The following is a 23,590-nucleotide window of genomic DNA, read 5'->3' on the forward strand; positions in this document are numbered from 1 at the left end:
ATGTGATTCAGTTTTTCTTGATATCAGATTATATAGATAAAAAGTCATTATTTAGGTCACATTGATATTGGGTTATACAGATACATCAGGTTATACTGATATCTTATGACTCAAGCTTTATAAGCACCTTGTAACCTAAGTTACATACACTGTCCTAAGCTCTAACATCTGTTAAGTTTCCAGGTTCTTTCAGGCATATACAACCCTTGGGCCAAAGGAAAGAGGCATAACTCATTAAGGGGCTGAATTATGTTAATCTCACTGTACAACTCTCTGAGCAAAATGAGAGTTTTAAGCATGTTCATGACTCTCCTGCACAGGAACACAAAGCAATGGCCTGACAAACGGTGAGAAGGGCAACACTCAGAGCAGAATTAAACTCAAGAGGTCAGGAGATACCAGTAAAATGAACTTTATTTCAAAGCTCATTAAAAAGCTTCACAATAACACTAACAGAATTAGCATTTCCTTCATTTTATGTACCCCACATGAAAAATGTATTGTTTAGCAAGAGATGAAACGTAAGCGTTTCTGCATGCTACTAACACATTTCACCATCTCATTACTTGATAAGTACTTTGGACTGCAACAATCAAGAACCTCAGGACAGAAAGATTTCCTCTGCAAAGTCCTTATGAAGGGGACAGACACTGGCTTTTTCTGACATACCCAATTAGATGTCCAGACAAAAGAAAACTACCTTGGCATCTACAAATGCCTACGAGTGTTTCGATTACAACCTTTTAAAGGAGCAGTACATTTCAAAGCAAGGGCTTCTTTTCATCTTTAGTGATGCAAATGGTTAAATACTGCACAGAAGCTTAGTATGAACTCACAATTCCACAGGAATCTGAAAGTTACCAAGGCAATTTTCCTTTTAGGATAGTCATGACCAACACTGTTACTATTCTTCCTCCCACAACATTACATATCCCAGACAAGTCTTAAGAAAAAAAATATAAATAGTTTCCAAAACAATGCATTCCCACCCCCATCACATATGACAGCCAAAACATCTTCTGTCATGGGATGAAACAATTTGCTGCAAGTGCAGTGGCTTAGTCCAGGTCCATGTTAATGGTGTTTTGATCACTTGGATGACATTCACCATTTTGCTGAGGCATTTCAGAATTCTTATCTTCTCCCATGTCTTCAGTTTTATAATCACTCTGTTCACTTAATGGGTTTTCCTCCTTAGGAGAGTCAACTTTTGGTTTTGGCTGTGTCACAACAGGCTCACAGACATTGTTTAACTCCTAAAAAAAAAAGAAAAGATGTGGGCAGAATATATATTAAGGAGGCACCAGCTTCACTACTGCCAAAAGCCTTGTGTCCAGAAGACTGCTTGAAATTGGTTTCTGCATTTGTTCCCGAGTCCAAACTGACAGGTACTTATTGTACCCTGAAATAAATTAATTGCTATACTTTCTGATGTTTTGTGGGTCAAGGTAACTAAGTATTTTGGACTTCACATTGTTTTTTCCAATACTATTTTGTCTCTCAGTAAAACACTGAAAAACAACCTGAGCTTTTTAAGGTGACAAAGACAAAACATCAATGAGCTTCACAGAATTGTATCCAGTACACTACAGCTCCTCTGCTTTTTACTGGATCCCCTCCTTTCCATACTTTCTACCTTTCAAGAACACTAGAGTAGCAAGATGAAACTGGGGAAGACAAAAGGCACAGATCCAGTCTACTTTAAGCACCAATCTCTAAAGATAGTTTCTTATGGTACTTACCTGTAGCTTTGCCTTAATTTCACTTGAATGCACAGCTGGATCCTGATCTAAGCTCTTCTTAGCCTGTGCACTCACAGCATTATTCATCCACTCTACCACTTCACTAACACACTTTTCTACTTTCATCATTTCCATCTCATCGATATGGATATATTTTTCATCCTGTCCAAATACAAACATTTTGTATTAGTTAATCATGTCAAGTGTTAATAATGTAATCAAGTAATCCCAACAAGTCTATCAATTATTTATAACTTGTAAATCTCTTCCAATGGTCAAAATAAATAGAAGTTAGCCACAAGGCAGATCCATTACAGCAAGGGACAACAGGAAATAGAGACGTCAATATAAAGCTTCCTGTACCCAAATGAACAAGAAATCTGGTTCACAGAGGTCATACAAGCTTCAGAAGAGCATCATGCAATAAAATTTAACATTCTTCACAAAGCTGATTAAAAAAAAAAAAAAATCCCCTCCCATTCTGGAGGAGCTACCTCTACCCAAGTTAGAGATTCTGATGTACAGAGAAAGGATCAGAGTTTTCAACTTTAGCATTCCCTACAATACCACAGTTACACAGTTAACTACTATCAGGAGAAGGATCTGCCCAGATACACAACCAATGAATCCATATTTAGAATTCTTACATAAAACCAAGTTTTAAATATAATACTTACAATGATGCTCATTATTTCACATATAACACTACTACTGATTTCACTTAATTTTGTAACCTATAGCTGTAAGGACATAATTGTTTCTGATGTTAAGTTTCAGATTGAATTAGCTTGAGTGTTTGAGCTGTCTACTAAAATTCTTTAAGTTGAAATCCAAGGAGCAAATTTTCAGACAGGAATGCTTATCAAGAACATAACCTACAAATACCAACAAGGGGAAAAAACCACAAAAAATCTAAAAAAACCAAGCCCCAAACACCCACACATAATAAAATGGTATTTTCTACTTTATCTGCAATTAAATTTTACACTAATGCTTCTCATCATGCAATAATTCTTGCCCCTGAAACAACTGGAAGAGGAGTACATTTCTGAAAAACACTCAGACCAGTTTTTTAAAGGACAAGAATCAGATCACAAGTCTAAACTCTTTATAAGGGTATCCTCTTCAGCCTGAAAACATCCAGAAGTATCAAGCAACTGAAGATACGACACTGTGTGAGATTTTTTTTGAGTACTGGGAAACATTTGTGGTGTTAAATTTGTGACCTATATAGCAGTAGATTGCAGCTCATCTGAAAGTGCATTTGAAGCCCCTCCAGCCAATGAGCCTCACTGAAGCACTGTGGTTAAAAAAAGTCACTTACTTTATTCCTGAATTCCCCAGCTATTGTTGCATAGTACTGGAGCCTGTGTCCCAGTTCTTGTAATAGCCTTGGTCGTTCCTCTGCTTCTTGGTAGCGCATTTCAATTGGAGTACCTAATTTCTAGAAAAAGCAATTTGTACATGTTTATGTGATTCATTAACATTCATTAATGTTGTTTAGCACAGTGTTTGGGAAATTTTGCTTTTTGGGCATATTAACAGGCCTACCTTTAAGTTCTCTAATTTTTCTACATACACCTGCTTTGCTTCATCCTCACCCTCTTCATACAGCCAGCCTTCTGTCTCTGCTAGGAGGGCAGAGAATCCCTGCAGATCCTGTGTATCAACATAATTCAACACAAACATCAAAATACACACCAATCCACCACGTTTGTCTTGAAGTACCATGATAGAGATAAATATACACATTAATCCTTAGCCTCCTGTATAAAAATTTAATTTCTACTGCAGCTTTTGCCTAATTAGGTTACTTAAAACATGCCAGCTTCTGGACTAAGAAACACACCTACAAAGGTAGCATTAGACTTCTGTCCTTGATTAGGCCAATGCTTGGAGTGCAACTCTTAATTCATGGTTTTGGTTACACAAAAAGCAACACAGCTTCCCCTTCCAGTCACCAGCTTCAACTGGAAACAAAACTTCACTGTATTTCTGACAAAATCTATATTAAGGGATATGTATTTGACACGCCTAAACCTAATTCTGGGTTAGACACTGCCATCATTCAAATGAAACTCTGTGCAGCTATGTCCAGAGTGGCTTTGAGAAAGTTTAACTAAGGTATACAAAACAGTTATTTGATATCAGTATTTTCAGAGAAGTTCCTGAAACCATAACCTACCTTTTCACAAACAAACTTTTCATATGGTCCAGACAACTTGTCCCTGAACTCATATACATATTCCTCCACTGCATTCTTTGCATCATTTCTTTCTTTCTCCAGTTTATCTTGCATAATCATCTTTCCCTGTATACCACAGAAAATATTTTAATTATAAAATGCCAATGTTCAAACAGCATTCTGCAAAGCACAGCTCCTGTAAAATCTCCCAGAGGCCTTGGCTCACCTAACTGTTGAAATTCTCATTATTATGCAGTAGACTCATCTGAAGAAATGGGTTCACTTCTTACAACAGTTTAAATGAATCTGTGATGTTATTCCACGGATCAGTGCTCAGTATATGTTAGCTCATTGTTAATTGAGCCCACACTCCAGGGTGATTGTATAAGAACAGAGGTTGCCTTGAGAAGCAGGTGAATGGTTAGTAACTGCACACAAGAAAGCAGTCTAAACCACACTAACTCACCTCTGTTTCAATATACATATTGAGAAGATCTTTTCCTAACTGCCAAACCAAGTTAGCTTCAATGGGTAGTTCCACATTCTTCACTTTTATCTTGGGTTTTTTAGCTTCTGGGGGCTGATCACCTTTCTTCTCATTTGTCTGAGTTAGAAAGAAGAAAAATAAGATAATTTTCCTGACTTTTCTTCTGATGAAGTACCACTATAATGAAAAATACATTTAGAGAAAGAATACACAAAAGGTTTTTCCATGTTCTTTTAAAATCTTCAACATATACTCATGAGGCACTTTCCTTTGGAGGATTCCACCTCCTATCCTAGTCTCCTTACAGTCTGTTTCTAGATAGTAAGCACTGAGCTACAGCAAGGACATTACTCAGATACATGATGTGTTTGCAGATTTTCCAGAAGTGTCCATCTGTAACATAGCAGTTCGCTAAGGATGTGACAGTGGTTAAGATTTTAACCCAAAGCATTTTTCATCACATACAGATGAAAAAACAAAATCACTAGCAATAACATGCAGGCCAATGTTTCACATTGATTATTTCCTTTTAGATTTATGAATTCCTGATCCCAGCTTCCCTCAGCAGGCCTAGTAAGTTTGGCCTCTAACTGCTGTTTAAATTGAAATGTATTCAACCCAAATAAACTAGTTGTACAACACTGCAAGAAGATAGGGAAGTGGTAGAGAAAGGCTTCTTGCAGGAATCCTTTTGGAAACTCTGCACAAAAACCATCACAAGATAGACATTTTTCACTATAGGAAAGGTGAAAATGAAAGAGGTTCCAACACCAAGTTCCTTTTCCTGAAATATGTTACCATTTTAAAAGCCATTATATAGGATAACATTTTCAACAGAGTTAAAGGGTCACTCACTTTCTTGACATCTGGGATTTTGTTTTCTTCAGAGGGAGGTTCTGATGAAGGGGGAGACTGTGACGTTTGCTGACCATCAGTTTGTACCTGGGACTGTGTTCCAGCCTCACTGTTCTCTTGCTGGATATTTTTCTGAAATGAAAGCCCAGGCACAAAGGATGTAGAAGGCATGTGCACTTGCATTTAAGTATAGGGCACTTCACTTCTGACGCACATACGGTACAAAGTGCCCTACAAAGCATTCTGTGCACACGCAGAAACACACGCTTCGGCTATGGAGATACAGACTAGCTGCAAGTTCAGAAGGACTTCATGAAAATGCACCATACTTGTGTGCGTGTGTGCACATGCTACCACTCTCTCTCATAAAAAAGGGGCTTTTAATTTATTGAGTCATAATGTTTAAGTTTTTCCCCCTCAGAAAAGTATTAAAACACCAAGTAGACTGTAACAGTGTGCATTATTCCCCAGTGTTTCCCTCTTCTTCAATGCTGTAGAAAATAATTCAGCTTTTCCTTTCACAAAAAGTTGCAAAAACTTTACTGATACAAAGGATTACATACAAGTCCATCAACACAAAGGGCATGGATGATTAACAATCCAAATCTAGTTCTCCTGTTTGGAACAGCTGGATAGCTATGGCAGCTGTAAGCAACCCCACCCTCAACCAACCTGCTGGTATTCGGCACTTCACACAGTAACTGATTTTGAAATCCACACATTTGCAAGATAGCACAAATTGTTTCCTGTTCTTGTAAAGACATTTCTTGACAGCTGCACACATCTTAAAATTAATCTCCTTTTGCTTCCTTAGAGGAAGGTATTTTTCTTCCAGCATATGTAACAGCAGAACACATTTTCATCAATCAGTATGGACATTCACACACAAGAAAAGTCAACTTACATCACTGAAGTTTTCAGTAGGCCTCTGGTCCTGAGCTTCCACTTCAGTCTCAACACTGACATCTTCACACTCTTCACTTTTAACTGGTTCTACCATAGATGCAGTGGACACACTGAAAATGCCATGAGTATTGACACGGACTTTCACTTTGACTTTAGACTTCTCTCCATCTTTCTGGGCTGCCACATTCTGGATAACATACCTACCTAAAACCAAAACAATCAAAACTCACACAGTGGAATTAAGTAGGTAATATAACAGAGTCAGGAAAACATCTCCCTTTTTCACAGGCAAACTGTTTTCTGAATATTTGATGAAGCCTCTGTGCTAATCTCATGGTCCCTCAAATTAAATCAGTACTACCAGGCAAAAAAAACAAACAAACAAAGCAACAAAACCAAAGTACACTGCTTTTCAGCCAACTTAATTTATAAATCAAATAGTAGGTTCTCCTGACACCATTTATGCAGAGTAAATACAAAACTGGTGCTATCTCTGTTACTAGTGGGCTGAAAGAAAACTATGAAAGGGCTTAGCCTAACACCACTGTTAAGTGGTGGCCTTCTGATAGAAATTGCTGCCCAACATAGGAACAGTATTTCTCAAGGCTTTCCTTACAGCTTCTAACATCCATGCAAGTCTGTCATTACCTTTTATTCTAGGGCAGAACCTAATCGTTCTGCAACTACTGTAAAACTTGAAACAAGTATTGTGTAATAGACCATTAGTTTAAGAGTAAATGAAGAATCAGGTCTCCTTGACATTAACAGCAGATATTTTTCCTTATGCATGGATTACCAAAAGAGCAACCTGGAGATCAGAATGCTTACTTAGCTGCAAAGTTCCCCAGTTTTGCAGCCCAGATATATGCATTTGCACACACAATTCCTTCGGCAACAGATCTAGACCACAAGTGCACAAGCTTTTACCTGCCTAGCTCACAGACTACGCAATGTAATCCTGTCTTGTAAATTCAGCAATATTGGAGTTGTATGACGTGGTCTCCCTTTTGCCAGTCTCATTAGAACTACTACTTAAGCAATTAGTCATACCAGCAATTCTGTTCTGAGCAAAGGATTAACTGACAACTGAGTTGAAACAAATCTGATCTTCAGTTCTGTTCTTACCAGTTTCCAGAACAGCAGGTAAACAGCTTTCCATTTGTTAAAGCCATATAAATTGAACACTGACAAACCCACCATTAGTCTTTATGGTAAGAGTTAACAACAAAAGGAAGTCTGATGTTTCTGTAACTACAGAACACTGTCAGAGAAACACAGAATGGCCTGGGTTGGAAAACACCTTAACGATGGAGTTCCAAACCTCCTGCCTTTCATTTCACCAGGCTCCTCAGGGTCTCATCCAACCTGGCCTAGAATGCCTCCAAGGATGGAGCATCCACAACTTCTCTGGGAAACCTATTCCAGTGCCTCACCACCCTCACAGTAAAGAATTTGTTCCTAATATCCAATATAAACCTGCTGTCTTGCAGTTTTTTAAAGCTATTCCCCCTTGTACGATCACTACTTGTGCTTGTACTAAGTCCCTCTCCATTGTTCCGGTTTTTCAAAATACATGGTATGCAAACAGAGCATTTAATTGCATATTTAGAACTCAAGAATAATTATTTAATTGGCCTGTCTTTACCATCACCATCTTTTTCTAACTAACTACATTGTAAGCTCTTTGTAAGTATCAACACTGTCAAGTACTGCAATTTGTCAAAAAGTATGAAAGGGCTGGCTAGAAATGTTACATAGACAAATCAATATTGTAGTCTTGTAGCTGCCACTATTTCAGACTGCTTTGATTAAAAGTTATTCAGCATTATGTCAGTTCCAGAGGGTACAGGTGAAAACAACTAGTTATTCAAGACATAGGGGTATTTTTATATACAGGAGTTATTTTTCAATTATTCCTAGCTTGCTTCAGTGATAAGCAGAAAAGATGTTAAAAGTTACAAAGCTATCTTTTGCTGTGATAGCCACATTTTAGTTATAGCCATTCGTTTCCCCTCATTTCTTCATTTAGCCAAAGCAACATTATAAGCAAGGAAAATAAAAAATAAAAAACACTGATTCAGTTGCCTCAGGAATGGGAAAATTCTGAGTCCTTCAGAGACAAAAACCTGAATATATACATCATAACCATACTGCAGCACACAGTTACTGTTTGATCTCAAATCATTCTATTGGAGACAACACCATTTCCAGGACAAGTACTTACCAATTTTTGACTCAGGATATGGGACTCCATTAGGATCAGAATAAAAAGCTTCTAGCTCAAATGGACCTTTCCTATAGAACGTAAGTACCTTAGAGAAAGGTGCTGCATGATTTCTGCTGAAGACCTCATGAACTCTGTAGTTAAGAGAAAAGCAACACTTTTAGTGGTGTATTTGAGCTAAAATGTTTTGATAGGGTCAGAACTCTTTCAGAGGAACATCATGTTTTGACACATTTACCCTTCTGAACAATTACAGTGAAGATACTTCACTACTGTACTGCAAAAAAGGATTTACTGTTCCTTACTGTAATAAGAAATTGTCCTATTCTACTATTTGAGCTTGGAACACTGTATTTTGAATAATAATTTGCACCCTTCCTTAGTCTCAAAGGGATAATTATAGTCCTGTTAATTCTGTTCCATGGCTCAGTTGAGAACCCTGACACCAGATTATTATTCATTCCTCAACATGACAGAAAAACAACCAGCTTTACTTCATGTTCTATGGCATGTCCACTGTTATGCCAGCCTGATTCTAATTTCCTGCTAAGTTTTGTCTCCTAACTGTGGAAGATCTCATCTAATAACCTAGATGTGAGAAAATGAGAGCTTTACCTAGAACATGAACCCACAGGCTGCTCTCACAAGTGAGACAAAAATTAGGCCCTGCACCTCCAGAGAAAACAGACAGGAAAGAAAAAAAAAAAAAGGCTAAACTACAAAGAACATGAAAAAGTTATGAACAGATCCCTTTAGAACTATGATTTTTCCAGAAGTTGAACTTGGAGCTCTTAACATCTTAGAAAGCAATTGCATTTCCCACAGGCACAGCACAGTTAATAACAGATGTCAGCCATAAGACTGAGGCAAGAAATTACTCTTAAATGTTAAATTTTTTCTAGGTATTCAATTCTTGCTTTAGCCAGATAAACAGTATCCATATACACTCACAGTAGTGCCATAGTACACAACATTACTAATAAATCAGGATAGGTGCCAGGAACACCACGAGTGAAAAACAAAAAGCCAGAAGGCAAAGTGCCATCAGGACCCAGGCACTAACCTAGTCAATTTTGTATTTCTAATCCTAACAACCAGATAATGATAGTGCAAGACAAGATACTGGTTGGTAGCTCTTCCACTCACATTTTAAAAATCTTCATATTTTTACAAGTGAGGAATTACAGTTAAAATTTCAACCTATGTCTTAATCTTCCCTGTCAACTATCTCTATGGTTGACAACAAGGCCTATGGGTTTTCTACATGAGAATGCCAAGATCCTAAATTGAATGCATGCAAGAACATTACCCTTGAATTATGAAGGTGAAATGCTTCATAGAACAGTAGTCTGAGCAACCTACCCTTCAGTGTCCTCTGCTTCTGTGTTCCACAGCAGAGATATTGGAAAAGGTGTAGCATCTGTCACAGAAAATTCTCTCACTTTAAAAGCTGGAGAAAGAATGGCACACTAAAAAAAGCCAAAAAACAAAATAACTTACATTAAGGCTTACACCAGCCAAGACAACAAAAAAATATTTGAACAAGTGAGAACTGTATTGATTTTATTAGGCAGAACTATTTCAATACTCAACTTCAATGCAACATGAGAAATTTCACACACAAGTGTTTATGTGCTGTGTTACCAGGCCTTTTTTAGCTTGTGAATAAAGGTAGCACTCTGATAGCAGGACTGTAAAAAATGGAAATGCTGCACTGCTTAGTCCTAAAAGAAGTGTTTATCTAAAGGGTCCTGCTTCTTTTCCTGAACACAACTGATTGCTGGCAATGGGAATCTGTTAGTGAGATGGAGTAAAGAAACAAGTCAAAAAGAAGAGGGTGAAATAAGAAGTTAGAGGAGAAAAAGGAGAACACAGAGTGAGTGGTTTCCTTGCAAAATATAGTTGGAAACAGTAAAAATGGGAGGGAGACAGAACAAAGTCTGTTCCACATTGATGGCAAGCTGCATACCAGAAAAGTCAAACTTGCAGTAGTTAGGGCTCTCCATAGATACTCCTCATATCTTGTTGAGTAAAAATCTTTCATCTTGACAATGACTTAAATTTTTGGCATTAAACACTCTTAGATCATATTCTTCTGAAGAGCAGTGGGCTGCTTAGAATACATCCTGCAATAAAGTACTGCACCAGAGAGGAGTACTCTGGACTTTTTAAACAGCATAGTGTCATAAAAAGACCTAGTGAACATGTATGTTTCCCTTGAGTACTTTAAAATGAACCACTTCTACAATTTTTTAAAACTGCTTGACTAATTCTTCATGGAAGTGCTACCAAGAAATGTATCTTTTAATTTCATCAAGTATTGCCAGTACTATACCTGCAGAGCACAGCCCCTAGCTATGGCTTCATCTGCATTCAGTGTTGTACTGACATCCTTGCCAAAGAATTTAGCAATCCTCTCTTTGACAGCAGGAATACGGGTTGCTCCTCCCACAATCTCTACAGCATTTACATCTTCCACTTTCAGTTGTGTTTGTTCCATTAATGAAAGCAGAGGCATCTCTATCCTTTGCAGCAGGTCAGCACACAATTCTTCAAATTGTGACCTAAGAATAAAAATAGAATTAACTAAAGAATGCCTGTCCCACAAGAACCTTGCCTGGTATTTGTTTCCAAATTGATGATGACTACGTTAGTTAACTACACTGCAAACAGTGCTAAACTCCTGTGAATAGGCTAAAGAGGAAGCCATAGACAAGGCAGTACACAAATAACTGCTTACTAATTTTCCTAAGCCACTATCAATGTAGTTAAATAAGACGTTTTGTTTGGGCAGCTGCTATATATTTGCCTCAGAGCAGAGGTTACAGATAAGAAATCAGAAAACACTGACACTTCCTTTATAATGAAAAACTGTTGCCTAAATACTGGAAGAAAAAGAACCCACCACTCTTACCAGCAGCTACAGAACTAACAAATTAAGCCATGCCTGTGAACACATGCAAGAAAGATAGACTTCATTTACACTTGGACCATAATCAAGTCAACACCCATAAGCACTGTTTCTGTTCTCCATTTCTCTACCAATATCCACAGTATACTAAGAGCAGAAAAAAAGAAAAAGCTTAAATTGTTGCTATCTTAAAGAGCAGTAGGAGATTTAGGTTACCTAAAATACACAGAAGGGTCTAAATATGCAGCCAACCCTCTGGTTTGCATGCATCAATCCATGGTTTTAAGAATATACTCTATAAAAAGAATCCAAACTTCTTATGCATGCTTTATTGCAGCGCAACATTACTCAAGTAGCTGAACACCACATTTCCCAGCCTTAGCTAGTCTAGCATTACAAAAATGCCACAGCTATTCAGGACTTACACTTAATTTTAGCACATTAAGTTTCTTTCAAATACAGAAAGAAACACTTGTTTAAAAAATATAGCCACCAAAGCAAATGTCTGTCTTCTACAGAACTTACCTGTTCATTTTTCCAGATACATCAATATCATTCATGAAACACTCAATATTTAGGGGAATGTCTGTGCTATTTGAACTCATTAGTTTCTTCAGTTTCTCACACTCCTGATATAGACGAAGAAGAGCCCGAACTTTGGTTTTTGGATCTAGTTTGTACTTGGATTTTATTTCTGCACAAAAGTAATCTACCAGCTTTCCATCAAAGTTTCTCCCACCAAGGAAAGGGTCAAATGCTGTGCCAAGTACCTGGTTTGAAAGAACACAATAATATAGTCTTACACCAATAAAACCAAAGAGAATAGCAATCTTCCAATATCAGCAAATCCTTGCTTCAAAAAATGCTGGGGACAGGTCAGCCTGTCTTCCAGTGCATAACCACATTCAGTCAAAAATTGATCTTCGCTTTTACAGAGGAAATAATACTAAGTAACTAAGTGACAATCCTAAGTATTCAAAATTTTAATTCATACACACACTCATTTAGATAAAACCAAATAAATTCTAGCACTTGTATTACATATGTAATATGTATATGGCAAGAAATTTACAGTCTGTTTGAAACAATTCTAATGAAATGAAGGACACTGATGAAAACCTTCACCTTTTGACTTGTTGCCACTTTCTATGCATTAAAGCATTTCAGAATTTAAAAAAGAAAGCAAATGGACAGCCTATTTGATTCTAACTGCTTATAAACCCTTTTATTTCCATTTAATCTTACTACCTTCAATTTACTCTTGTTGAAGGCACAGGCTGATACTTGAAATGCAGAATGTCCCATATCAACAAACACAACTATCCGTGGCTTCTCTTCAGGAGCTGGAAGGTCTTGTTTATAAATTCCATAATTCAGAGCCACTGCAAAAGAAGTGTCAGATATTATCCACACAATCTCTAGTTTCCAGTGGCACATCCCTGTGAACATTAAGCTGCAAGATCAAAGGCATCAAGACAAATCCAGACATACACCTGTGCAAGACATGGAAGTTTTATTCCATTAATCTAAGCTGTAGGACCTGAAAAGCAGAACATTCTCCCTTAGTCATGTTATATGCTCCCTAAGCATTTGTTTGGGTTTTTTGGGTTTGTTTTGTTTTGCCTTGCAAAGCAATCAACACAGACCACCTTAACCACAAAGTCCAAAGCCAGTTTTGTATTTACAGTATTTTCCAAGCTGGGAAGTTTTGTCTGACAGCTGTATAAATGGTCAGCAGAGCCAAGGGTCTGTTTAAAACCCTAACTATACTGAAAATCCTCGGAAGTTATGAGGTCTTGACATTTAATCAAGGAACTTCCTTTATGAGTGTCAGAATCCTGCAACTATGCATCTGGGCAGTACACTAAATGAACAAGTAGTCCAGGCACACATAGTGACTCAAGTAAGTGCTCAGTGAGATAATTATCACTGGAGCTTGATCTCATCTACCCCTTCACACAGAAGACATTAAATCAAGAAAAGAATAGCAAGTTTTTCAAATATTTATGTTTCATATTTGCCTTTTCAAGTCAGTCCTTTTTCTTAGAGTAATTAAACGCATCCTCTATCCCACTTGCAGGAACTGCTGTTTTATCCTACTTACCTGCTGTCATGTCATTCATTAATCTAAGACAATTTAGGCCAACAATCTGAGCTGCATCTAAAAGGGACCTCCTTTCAGCATCTGTGAAAAATGATGGAACCTGAAGAAAGCAGGTGAGAATTCAAAGTTAATTCCAGAAAATGAGACATTCCACTATTTACTAAAAAGTATTAATTAAAAAATGTTATCTATTCCTCCTCTTGGAGGAAGACATTTACTGCAAGTCCCCTAAAATGCAGCTACTATATTGAATTGACACCTTAAATATTCTATTCAGAGATGGAATGAAACCAACACCAGCTAGTTTTTACATGAGCATACATTAGCAAGAAACAAATCAGTTACTTGTATACAAATGCTAATAACATTAAGTGCTGGCCCAAAATGTGAAACTGGATATTATTAAGACAGTGACATGATATACCTTAATTAGAACTAGCCGGTATAGTCCCATCCAAAAAAACAAAACAGAAAGCAGGAACTAAAAACGTACAGCAATACTACAGATGTCAGAGATACAAAGAAATAAGGGATAACAAATTAAGAGAATCTATTTTGGCAGAAATTACTTTGGGCAAGAAGTGCTTAAAAAATCTGAAGAAATATGCTGAAAATTGAATATTTTCTACAGATCTCTAGCATTGGCATTGAACAGTGCCTTCTAATGTCCCCTTCCAGGGACACATGAAGAACTAGCTTTCCAGGTATCAACTGGAGAATCAACATTTCTAATAATAACAGAGCTAAATATTCCTAGATGCAACATGAGACAGACTTGTTTAGAGCCATTGAGAACAGAGAGTCAGGTGTTATTTTATACTCAGGGCTTTGCAACGGAATGACTGTTCTGGATCTGAGGACATTTTCTGTGCAGTCATAACATTGAAAAAAAAACAAACCAAAATTTGCTGAAAAGATGAAGATAAACAGGACAGAAGCTAAAGTTTTCAGCTACCAGAGGGGAAATTTTGATAAACAAAGGGAATTGTTTATTCAAGTTGTTATCAAAGCATTTTAAATTCAAGAAAAACCACAAACATATGTATTTACCTTAATGAGTAATTAGTATGCTTAGTCGTGAAAACAAGCTGTCCCAAAAGGATATATACCTGGATCCAGAGACATTTTGGGTCCAAAAGTTCAGACATTGCCAAGAGAATGAGTTCATGAAGTTAGTCAGGGTCTGGAACACGGCAGCAGCCCTGGGATTTCTTTAAGTCAAAAGCTCTAAAGCTAGTTAAGATTAATCCCTTTGTAAGTGCTTAGCAGAGTTCTTTTTCACAGAAACAAAATGCCCTCAATAGTTGAAGTTAAAAGACATAATGTTCCTGTGCACTACAATTACTTACAGAAATAACACAGTCTGTTACTGGCTTTTTTAGGTTACTCTCTGCAGTCTCCTTTAATTTAGTCAATAGCATAGCTGAAATCTGTTCCACACTGAAGATGTGCTCCTCATCCATGTACATGACCTGGATAGAATAGGTAAAATAATTCCATTAGCTCAACTTGAGGAAAATTACATGTATTTAATGTTCTTTGATACACTGCTGGCTAATACTCTATGAATCATGACATGCTTCATTATTTCATTATAGAACTTCAGTTTACAATTTAATTTCCCAGTTGAGTGTTTATAGAAGCAATAATTCCATTCTCACTGTCTTAAAACATCAAGAACTATATCAACTCGATAGATCAAGGAAACAGTACGGAAATGGCCAAAAGTGACACAAATTTAAAATGTGGCACACCATTAAGTAAAAATAGCCATAATTTTTCAAATTTATGCCAAATGCAAAAAATGTACAGAACTACTTGCTGTCTATTTTCCCTTGGCATTTTTATCCCTCTGCTTAAATATATTAGGAGTCTCTGAAAGGAAGAATTGTGCAACAACAGTTCACCTAGGCACATAAAACAGCTAAAAACTTAAAATAAAGCTCAGCAAAAAGTTTATTTCTTGCTCTCCTCACAAAAAATATTCTTGAATCACCATTTTTATCATGCAACAGAATACATGACAATGATGAAGTGAAGTAACACATAACTGATGCTTGAAAGTAGCACTTTTATTCACTCAGTACAATTTGGGGGAAAATTAGGCATTTTGATTTTAATAGAAAAACCGTTCACTGAACCTCCCAGCCTTACTGAGTGCTACTGAATCAATTATTAAAACTCTTTAACCACAGTTAAATAAATACTAATTTGTTCTCCAAGCAGCCTAAGAAAAATAGGAAAAATACCAACTAGTAGTGTTCTCCCAACGCTACTCTCATAATACAAGACTCCTACACAGACACACTGATTAAAGGAAACCAATCATTTCTGTCTTATCTGTTAGCCTCACAAGTCACAAAGAACAAAAGAAAAAGCATCTCCTCTGTTGCAAAGCTTGGTTACTTTTCCAGTCAGAATTCTTTCTGATGCATACAATTCTGCGATCTATTCACTACTTAGGACTGATCTACACCGAAATTATGAGGGACCAGTTGAAGCTAAGGTCTTCATTAGCGAAGCAATGACTTAACAAGCAATAACTGCCTGTTATGCCAGCAATGCTTCATTATCAGCACTGGTACATATTTCTGTAAATGGACACAATGTAATTAAATCAAGCCATTCTACCAAAAGATGACATTGTATCAGTGAAGGCCTTGAAGAATAAGCAAGAGCCAAATCTGCAATGTGGCAGGAGTTGGTTTTGAACACCCCTTTGCAAGCAACTGACTCCAGGCAGTCCACTGAAGACACTTGCCACTAACTTATGGTAATCATTCTGAAGAATTCAGATTACTTTCTAAAGCACTTGTAAACCACCTAATAATACCTGCTGCAATGCATTCCACACAAAAGTGACAAAGTCATACTTTGAAGTAAAACCATACAACCTTGTAATTAACTTAGCAGTTTTCCCCGCCAGTATGTTTGAGCTAGATGTGCAACCTGCCAACAGGGAAACCTGCATTTCAGCAATTATTTGTAAATGAACCTTAATTTGTAGGTTAACATCCACTATTTAAAGATGAAGTTGTCTATTCATAGAAGAGTTCTTCTTCAACAGAAAGATTAAAACAACCTACCCTTTAGGGTAGTTAAAAGAAACCCATATTTTTATGACTAGGTGCTGAAATGTAAGACTTCATATTTATCCACACAACCCAGAAAGAAACAAGTGCAGATTTACCTTCACTCCAACACCACCATTCTTCATGGGAACCAAATCATAGCTCAGCTTTTCTTTTTCCTTCTGAACAAAAGGATCATTAAATGCACGGCCATGGAATCTCTTGAAGTTAGATACAGTGTTGTGGGCATGAGTAATTTGCTGTAAAGAAATACAGGGTAGTTAGAAATCCACTCTCAATCACCCTGCAATGTTCAGTGCTGCTCTGAATGCCCCCAAGCACAGGTCAAGTTTTCAGACAACCACTCACTCCCTTGTCACATTGTTTTATTTAACACTGGTAATTACTGTCTGGTACTTTTTATCACCTCATTAATAAGTTAGACACAGTACCAGACCCTTACTTACTAAGGATTATAAACCTATCTCTGAAACCCTGATACAACTGGGTGAACAATAACATGATCAACAGAGCCTACTACTTTAGTCAACTAATTTAGAATCTTAGAATCATTTAAGTTGGAAAAGGTCTTTCAGATCAAGTCCAGTTATTCACCTAACCCAGCCAAGACCACTAATGTCCTCAAAAGCCACATCCACACACCTTTTAAATACCTCTCAGGACAGGGAATCCATCACTTCCCTGGGCATCCTGTCCAAACATTTACAAACCTTTGGTGAAAAAAAAATTCCTAATAGCCAATCTAATCTAAACTTCCCTTGGTGCAACTCGTGCTCCTTTTAGGTTACTGCTAGTGATAAGGGCACACCTGAGCTTCCTCAGGGGCTAAACACACCCAGCTCCCTCAGTTGCTCCTCACAGTACTTACACTCCAGACCCTTCCCCAGCTCCCTCGCCCTTCTCTGGACACTCTCCAGCCCCTCAATGTCTTTCTTGTAGTGAGGGGCCCAGAACTAACACAGGATTTGAGGTGTGGCCTCACCAGTGCTCAGTAAAGGGGGACCGTCCCTGCTGGCCACAGGCAAGGATGCCAGTGGCCTTCTTAGACACCTGGGCACACTCTGGTTCATGTTCAGCCACAGCACTCCAAGGTCTTTTTCCACCATGCAGCCACTTTGCTCCCAGCCTGTAGTGTTACATGAGGTTGTTGTGACTCAAGGGCAGGACCCAGCACTCGTTGAACTTCATACATTGGACCTAAAATCTTCAATCTAGCCTGTCCAGATCCTTCTGTAGAGCCATCTTGCCCTCCAGCAGATCAACACTCCTGTCCAACTTGGCCTCACCTCCAAACTGACTGATGGTGCGCTCAATCCCCTTTTTCAGATCATTGATTAAAATATCAAATAGGGCTAGCCCCCAGTATTGAACCTTGAGAAACACCACTGGTGATAGGCAGCCAGATGGATCTAACTCCATTCACCATCGCACTCTGGGCTATCCAGCCAGTTTTTAACCAGTTAGGAGTAACACCCCAGTTGTGCCAGCCATCCCCCCAGGTCTCCACAATGGTAACTGTATCACAATTTTACTGCTCCACAATGGTGTCCAGATCCTCCTCTTTATTGCTTGTGTTGCAGGCATTGACGTACAGGCACTTCAGCTGGACTATTGACCCCACCACGTTTTTGAAGAGAAGCCCCAGTTCCTACATGACCATTCTCAGGAGCTTCCATAGTTTCTAACACATCAACAATAACCCTTGCGTCACTGCTGCTGCATGGACCTCCATCCCATCTCCACCAAGGACGCAGAGTGAAGGACCTCACTAGAACACTCTCAAACACTGCTGTGGTACTCTCCAGGCTTATCTCTAGCAAACCTGGTTGTATATCTTTCCCCCTCCAAACCTGGTTTAAAGCTCTCCATGATGCTTGCTAGCTCCTGTGCAAAGATCCTTTCCCCGCTCTGAGACAGGTGTACCCTGCCTGTTGCTGCTGTCATGTGAACTGACCCACGATCAAAACCCCCAAATTCTGCCAGTGGCACCCGGCTCAGATATTGGTCTGCTGGCTCTTCCTGCTTCCTCCTTCATTTCCTGCAACTGGAAGGCTAGAGAACATTTGATAGCACTGTTGGTGCTCCTGATCCCTTAAGCAGTCATTCCAAGGCCCTGAAATCTCTCCTGATTGCCCTTGGACTTGCTGGTGGAACCTCATCACTGTTTGAGAAACCAATAATGGATAATTATCTGACAGCCATACCAGGGTAGGAACTTGGACCCAAGAGAGGTAGCAGGCTTTCCTAAGTGGTTCCAGCCAGCATACTGGGCCTTCTGCTCCCTTCTGAAAGGAGTCTCCTATTGTAATGACCTGTCTGCTTTTCTTCAGGGAAGCAGTTTTGACATAGGACAATTTAACCATGGTGACCGACTGCTCCCTTTCCCTTCAAGTACTGTTTTCCAGCAGGTGGAGAGGAGAGAAAAGAATGCTGCGTGTCCTGTCTGCCTCCCAGACATGTCCCAGGGAAGGCAGGGTACAATTCTGCTATATCATCTCCCTCTCTCACACTCCCTGACATTCCTCAACCTGCTCACCTCTCACCAGAGTTCTGTCATGAAGTGGAAGAGTACCTGGACACCATCCTACATCTGTGCTCTCAGTGCCACCCATGCTGGCATGGAGAGCAGGGCTGACCCTGCAGGTGACACCTGGGTGGCAGGGTGTTCCTGCCAGAGCTGTCTGGGCAGCTGCGCCAGCCGTGCCGGGTGTGGAGCTGAGCGAGGCCGTGGCTTTCTGCCAGTGGATACCACTGCTGCCTGGGCTGGCACTGCCTCAGCACCCTTCCTGCACTCTGATGTGCCACACCCTGCTCACCAGTATTCCCCAAGGGCTTATTTTATATTTGCGGGAAACTGCTGTTGCTGCTTCTGGCCCCACCCAGGTCCCATCAGCCACCGTCACTTGAGCTGTAGCCTTCTGGCAGCTCTTGTAGTGACGTTCTTGTCCCTGTGACGTTCCCCCAGTTCAGGAAACCCCCCTGTGCACTGCACTGGAGCACTCTGCTGCTAACTGTGCTGGCAAGCAGAGCCACTCACCTTGGGTGACAGAGCTTAGACCAAATTACAATGTTTAAAGATTTCAACTACATGTGAAGCTGGTTTCTCTGTTTGTAAGATGGCCCTCCAACTCATGCCACACTACCTCCACTTCAAACATTACATTAAGAGCAAACAAGGGCTTTCCTAGTTACCAAGTGTCAAGCTTAAGTGTCCCCATGCATTTCAATACTTGCTTTTTCCTCCCTGAGCTACTTTGAAATCACATCAGCTCCTTGTTCACATTCACCTAGCAGCAACTCAAATTCTTGCACCAGACCAAAGAAGAATACAGTGCACAGACAACTTGGAATCTGTTTTGCTAACATCAGTTTGAAGTATATGCTAAACTACAATGCAAGCAACACAGACAAGCATTCCTTATCAGAAATGCAAAGCACAACAGAAACCAGACAACTAGAGCAGCCTAAGAGATAATGCAAGTATCTCAGAGTAGAATTAATCCTATTTTATTAGAGACAAATTATAATAGTGTGTTATTATCTACAGGATAGATTTAGGCAGGCACCAACAGACAGCATGATAGCAACTCAAAAGCTGAGCATACCAAGGAATATGTGTATTCACCACCCCCAAAGAAAAGCAAAAACTATTCCTTGTTGCATATAAAATTTTCCACCATGAAATGAAAGAATTTGAGCTACATCTTGTATTAGAAAGCTACTCAACTAGGACAGTTCTCCTACAGAAAAGCTTCCTGACAAAAAAGGAGGCCATACTCCCACTAACAAGCAGTAACTTTCAGACAGCTGTGTCTGCGCAAAGATGTCACACTTGGACTCCCTGCTGAGAATCATCCTTGGTTTATTCTAATCACCAAACAGTGCTCAGCAATTAATAGCACAAGCACAAGTTAGCACAGGCCAAAAATGATGCCAGGAACTATTCCAGTACTTTAATGTGATTGAGTAGTTAGGTTATGTGTTGAAGATTGTTTTGTTTCCCAGCATGGTTTCATTTATTTGTATAGCCACAACTTCAGAGTACTTGAATGCTACGTATTTCACAGCTGCACGGCTAAAGAACGTAGCAGCAGGAATTATTACCATGTAGTGGGCAGAGAAGCACAAACACTGTGGTAGCTTTTATGGCCTAATTTAGAATTAACCTCAAAGCCCTTTCTAAGAGAACAATCTTAAGATATTTTTAGAGTAATTGTATGCCATTAGGTCTGTAGCATGTTTTAATATCTTCCTGCTTAGTCACAATTAAGAAAGCTGAGAATTATGGTCTATTAACTAACATACTGTTCTCATCTCCAGTGCTACCACACTTAGCTAAAGGGAACAGAAATTCTCTGAAAATTTGCTCCAGCAGCAATTTCTCAAATGTTAAAAAGAACACCTTTGAGTGTTTCGAGGTCTCTCACAAAATCACATTGTAGAAGTCATTAGTCAAAACTTCTTTTTTATTTTGTGTTATTTTTTTGTTTGCTCTTCTTTTTTTTTTAAATGAAAAGAATCATCGCACTCCTTGATTTAAGTAGCTACTACACCCTAGGACACCAAAAATCTAACTCTGAATAGTCCATGCGAGGAAACATCCACATTTACAAAGGAAACCACTCACATCTCAGGTCATCAGCCAAACTGGACCACTTACAACTAGAGAAATAAATCATCTGCCATCTTTTATCATTTTAAGTATCACATTCTTTTTTCCTGGCAAAAATATTTCGCTTCAACTACTAGAAGAGGCAAGCATGAAACACTCAATATAGTAACATCATACAAGTTAGTCTGAAGGTAAGTAAAGTCACAGGTGTTCATCACTGCAATTGCACATTTGCAAATGCAATCTATGAGATAATCTGCCTCGCTTTCAGCTTACTTCATGTTTTTCATAGCATCTACTGGAACAATCTAATATTGAAACATGCTTGAGAGTACATAGGATTCAGATCATTTCCCATTTTGAGTAACAACTCATTTTTGCACACTAATGAATCATACTGGTTTCTGACTTGTAACAATGTCAGCAGCAACTTAGCAATGCTAAAATGAAATTTAAGGAAAAAACACAAATGTGTGTTTACTTCATTACTCCAAATGTTAACCTGTAAATGTAACTGAAAATGTGTGTGCCTGTTAACATGTAAAGTATTTTTACTGCCTTGGCTAGTCAAAATTAAGAAGAGTGCTATTACAGTGGAATAAAGCCTCCTTTAGTGCTCTCTCCATGGAAACCCACTGCAGTCCTTTTACTACATGAGAGAGATGCACAGGCCAGTGGAGGCTGCATGCTTGATCTCCCAGCAGCAGTTATGTAACAATGTACAGTGCCTAAGGATTTATTGAATCGTGACACTTCGTTATTCTGAGACTTACTGGAATTAAGTTTTCATTCTAAACTGAAAATAATACTTTAAAAAAGAAAACATTCAATCGTTTAGAGCACCTCAATAAAAAAGCAAACAACAAAAAACCCAAAATAAGGACTTGCACCTTCAAAACCAGAGGCATTTAATTTACAGCAAATCCATAGGTAGTAAGGTATTCTAAATAGCTTTAAGAATGTGAGCCAAACCTCTCCCCTTACATCTAATTTTAAGAAACTATATACAGCATTTAAAATGTTTTCCTTCAATTACAAGGAAAATCCTGTAAACAATCATTAGGAAAAGAAACCCAGTGACCTTAACAGGAACAAATTCAACTGGAAAGTATTACATTAACGAAAAAGAGAGCAGAAGCATTCTGGCAAAAACATCCTACATTGCTCTGAAGAAAGCATGGCAGCATAGTGCGGCGTTTCTAAAATAAAAGGCTCAACAAGAAACTGAAGCTGTTCAGTTTCAACTACACCCAGCCAACTCTCTTTACACCCACTGGTACTTCAACAGTTTGCAGCACAAAATTACCTACCTGGTTTTTAGCTGCAACACCAATAGCTCTGTTTTTTGATCCAAATGAAACCACCGACCTGGAAAGAACAACAGGCTAATTAACTCGGTCCTGAAAACAAACACGACTGAGAACTATCACGGATTCATTTTCTACTACTGCAGATATCACAGTGTCATTCTTTCAGTTCGCAGTAAAAAACTACAGGAATACTTTTATCCATCTTAAAGCCTTGGCTCGAATCCAGGAATTTTTCACAAAGGCTTATCCAAACGGTACAACAGGATGGTCGCAATTCAGAGCTCACAGCCAGACTACACCCTACCCGCCTGTGCACGGCTGCTTCCAACTTGTCAACTAACTCCTGCTTTGAGCCTGCCTTTCTATACCTGACCTCTGACTAAAGCAGAGCAGCTGGCAGAGCCCATCCTACGCAGCACGAGTGGCAGCGCGTTCCCTCCGTGTCCCACTTAACCCGGGCTGCCCCCACGGGGATTCTGCGGGCCGCCCCCGCGCTCCCAGCCCGCCGCACCGCGACCGCAGCAGGCTCCGCACAGCCCCTCCGTGCCCCGGGCCCTGCCCGCGGGACGAGTCCCGGAGAACGGGTCGGGACCGGGACACCGCGGGACAGAGCGGGTGGGGACCGGGGAGCAAGGGTGGGCGGTGGCTGGGGAGAGGGGCAGAGAGCTGGCCAGGACCCGGGGAGGGGGCACACAGCGGGCTGGGGAGGGAAGGGGGTCGCGGGGCCGCACCGCGGGCCGCCACACAGCCCCACCGCTCTGTACCTGCCCCCGGGCAGCCCTCGCGGGCCCGTAGGGAGGCGGCGAGAGCCGGCGAACGCGCTGGCCCCGCACAGAGGGAACCCCCCACGCCCCACCGCGAAACTTTCCCCACAGCGGCCGCTCCGCCGGGCACAGACCGGCCCCCGCCGCCCCCCTCACTCACGGCGTGCACCGGTCGCTGAACTCGTTGGCCACGGTCTCGATGCCGCCGGCCCGCGCCACGGCGATGTAGCAGCTCTGGAAGCCCAAATCAAAGCCCACCACGGCCATGGCGCCGGCGCCAGAAGGAGGCCCCCGCTCTGCCCGGCTCGCTCCCGGTGCTGCTGCGGCCGCCGGTCCCCGTAGCGCGCGCGGGCGGGCGGACGGGGAGGGGACCCAGCGGCAGCGCCGCCGCTTTAAAT

At 40.0% G+C, this 23,590-nt stretch overlaps 1 protein-coding gene across 2 annotated transcripts; it reads right to left on the minus strand.

Moving 5' to 3' along the window:
- Nucleotides 1-396: 396 nt before the first annotated feature.
- LOC116992597 (heat shock protein 105 kDa-like) lies at nt 397-23,560 on the minus strand. Of its 2 annotated transcripts, XM_033052377.1 has the most exons (18): nt 23,353-23,560; nt 22,429-22,486; nt 16,605-16,745; nt 14,764-14,886; nt 13,415-13,514; nt 12,559-12,692; nt 11,836-12,080; nt 10,735-10,963; nt 9,762-9,868; nt 8,400-8,533; nt 6,174-6,379; nt 5,270-5,401; nt 4,394-4,531; nt 3,928-4,053; nt 3,294-3,401; nt 3,067-3,186; nt 1,743-1,904; nt 397-1,256 (listed from the first exon to the last, which is right to left on the minus strand). In XM_033052377.1, exons 1-18 carry the CDS (start codon nt 23,457-23,459, stop codon nt 1,059-1,061), a joined length of 2,568 nt encoding a protein of 855 aa, XP_032908268.1. In that variant the 5' UTR covers nt 23,460-23,560; the 3' UTR covers nt 397-1,058. The 2 variants fall into 2 exon arrangements, with proteins under 2 accessions (XP_032908268.1, XP_032908269.1); XM_033052378.1 differs by lacking the exon at nt 5,270-5,401.
- Between the last annotated feature and the right edge of the window lie 30 nt (nt 23,561-23,590).

This window comes from Catharus ustulatus, chromosome 2, assembly GCF_009819885.2.
Source record: "Catharus ustulatus isolate bCatUst1 chromosome 2, bCatUst1.pri.v2, whole genome shotgun sequence".
Classification (NCBI taxonomy): Eukaryota; Metazoa; Chordata; class Aves; order Passeriformes; family Turdidae; genus Catharus; species Catharus ustulatus.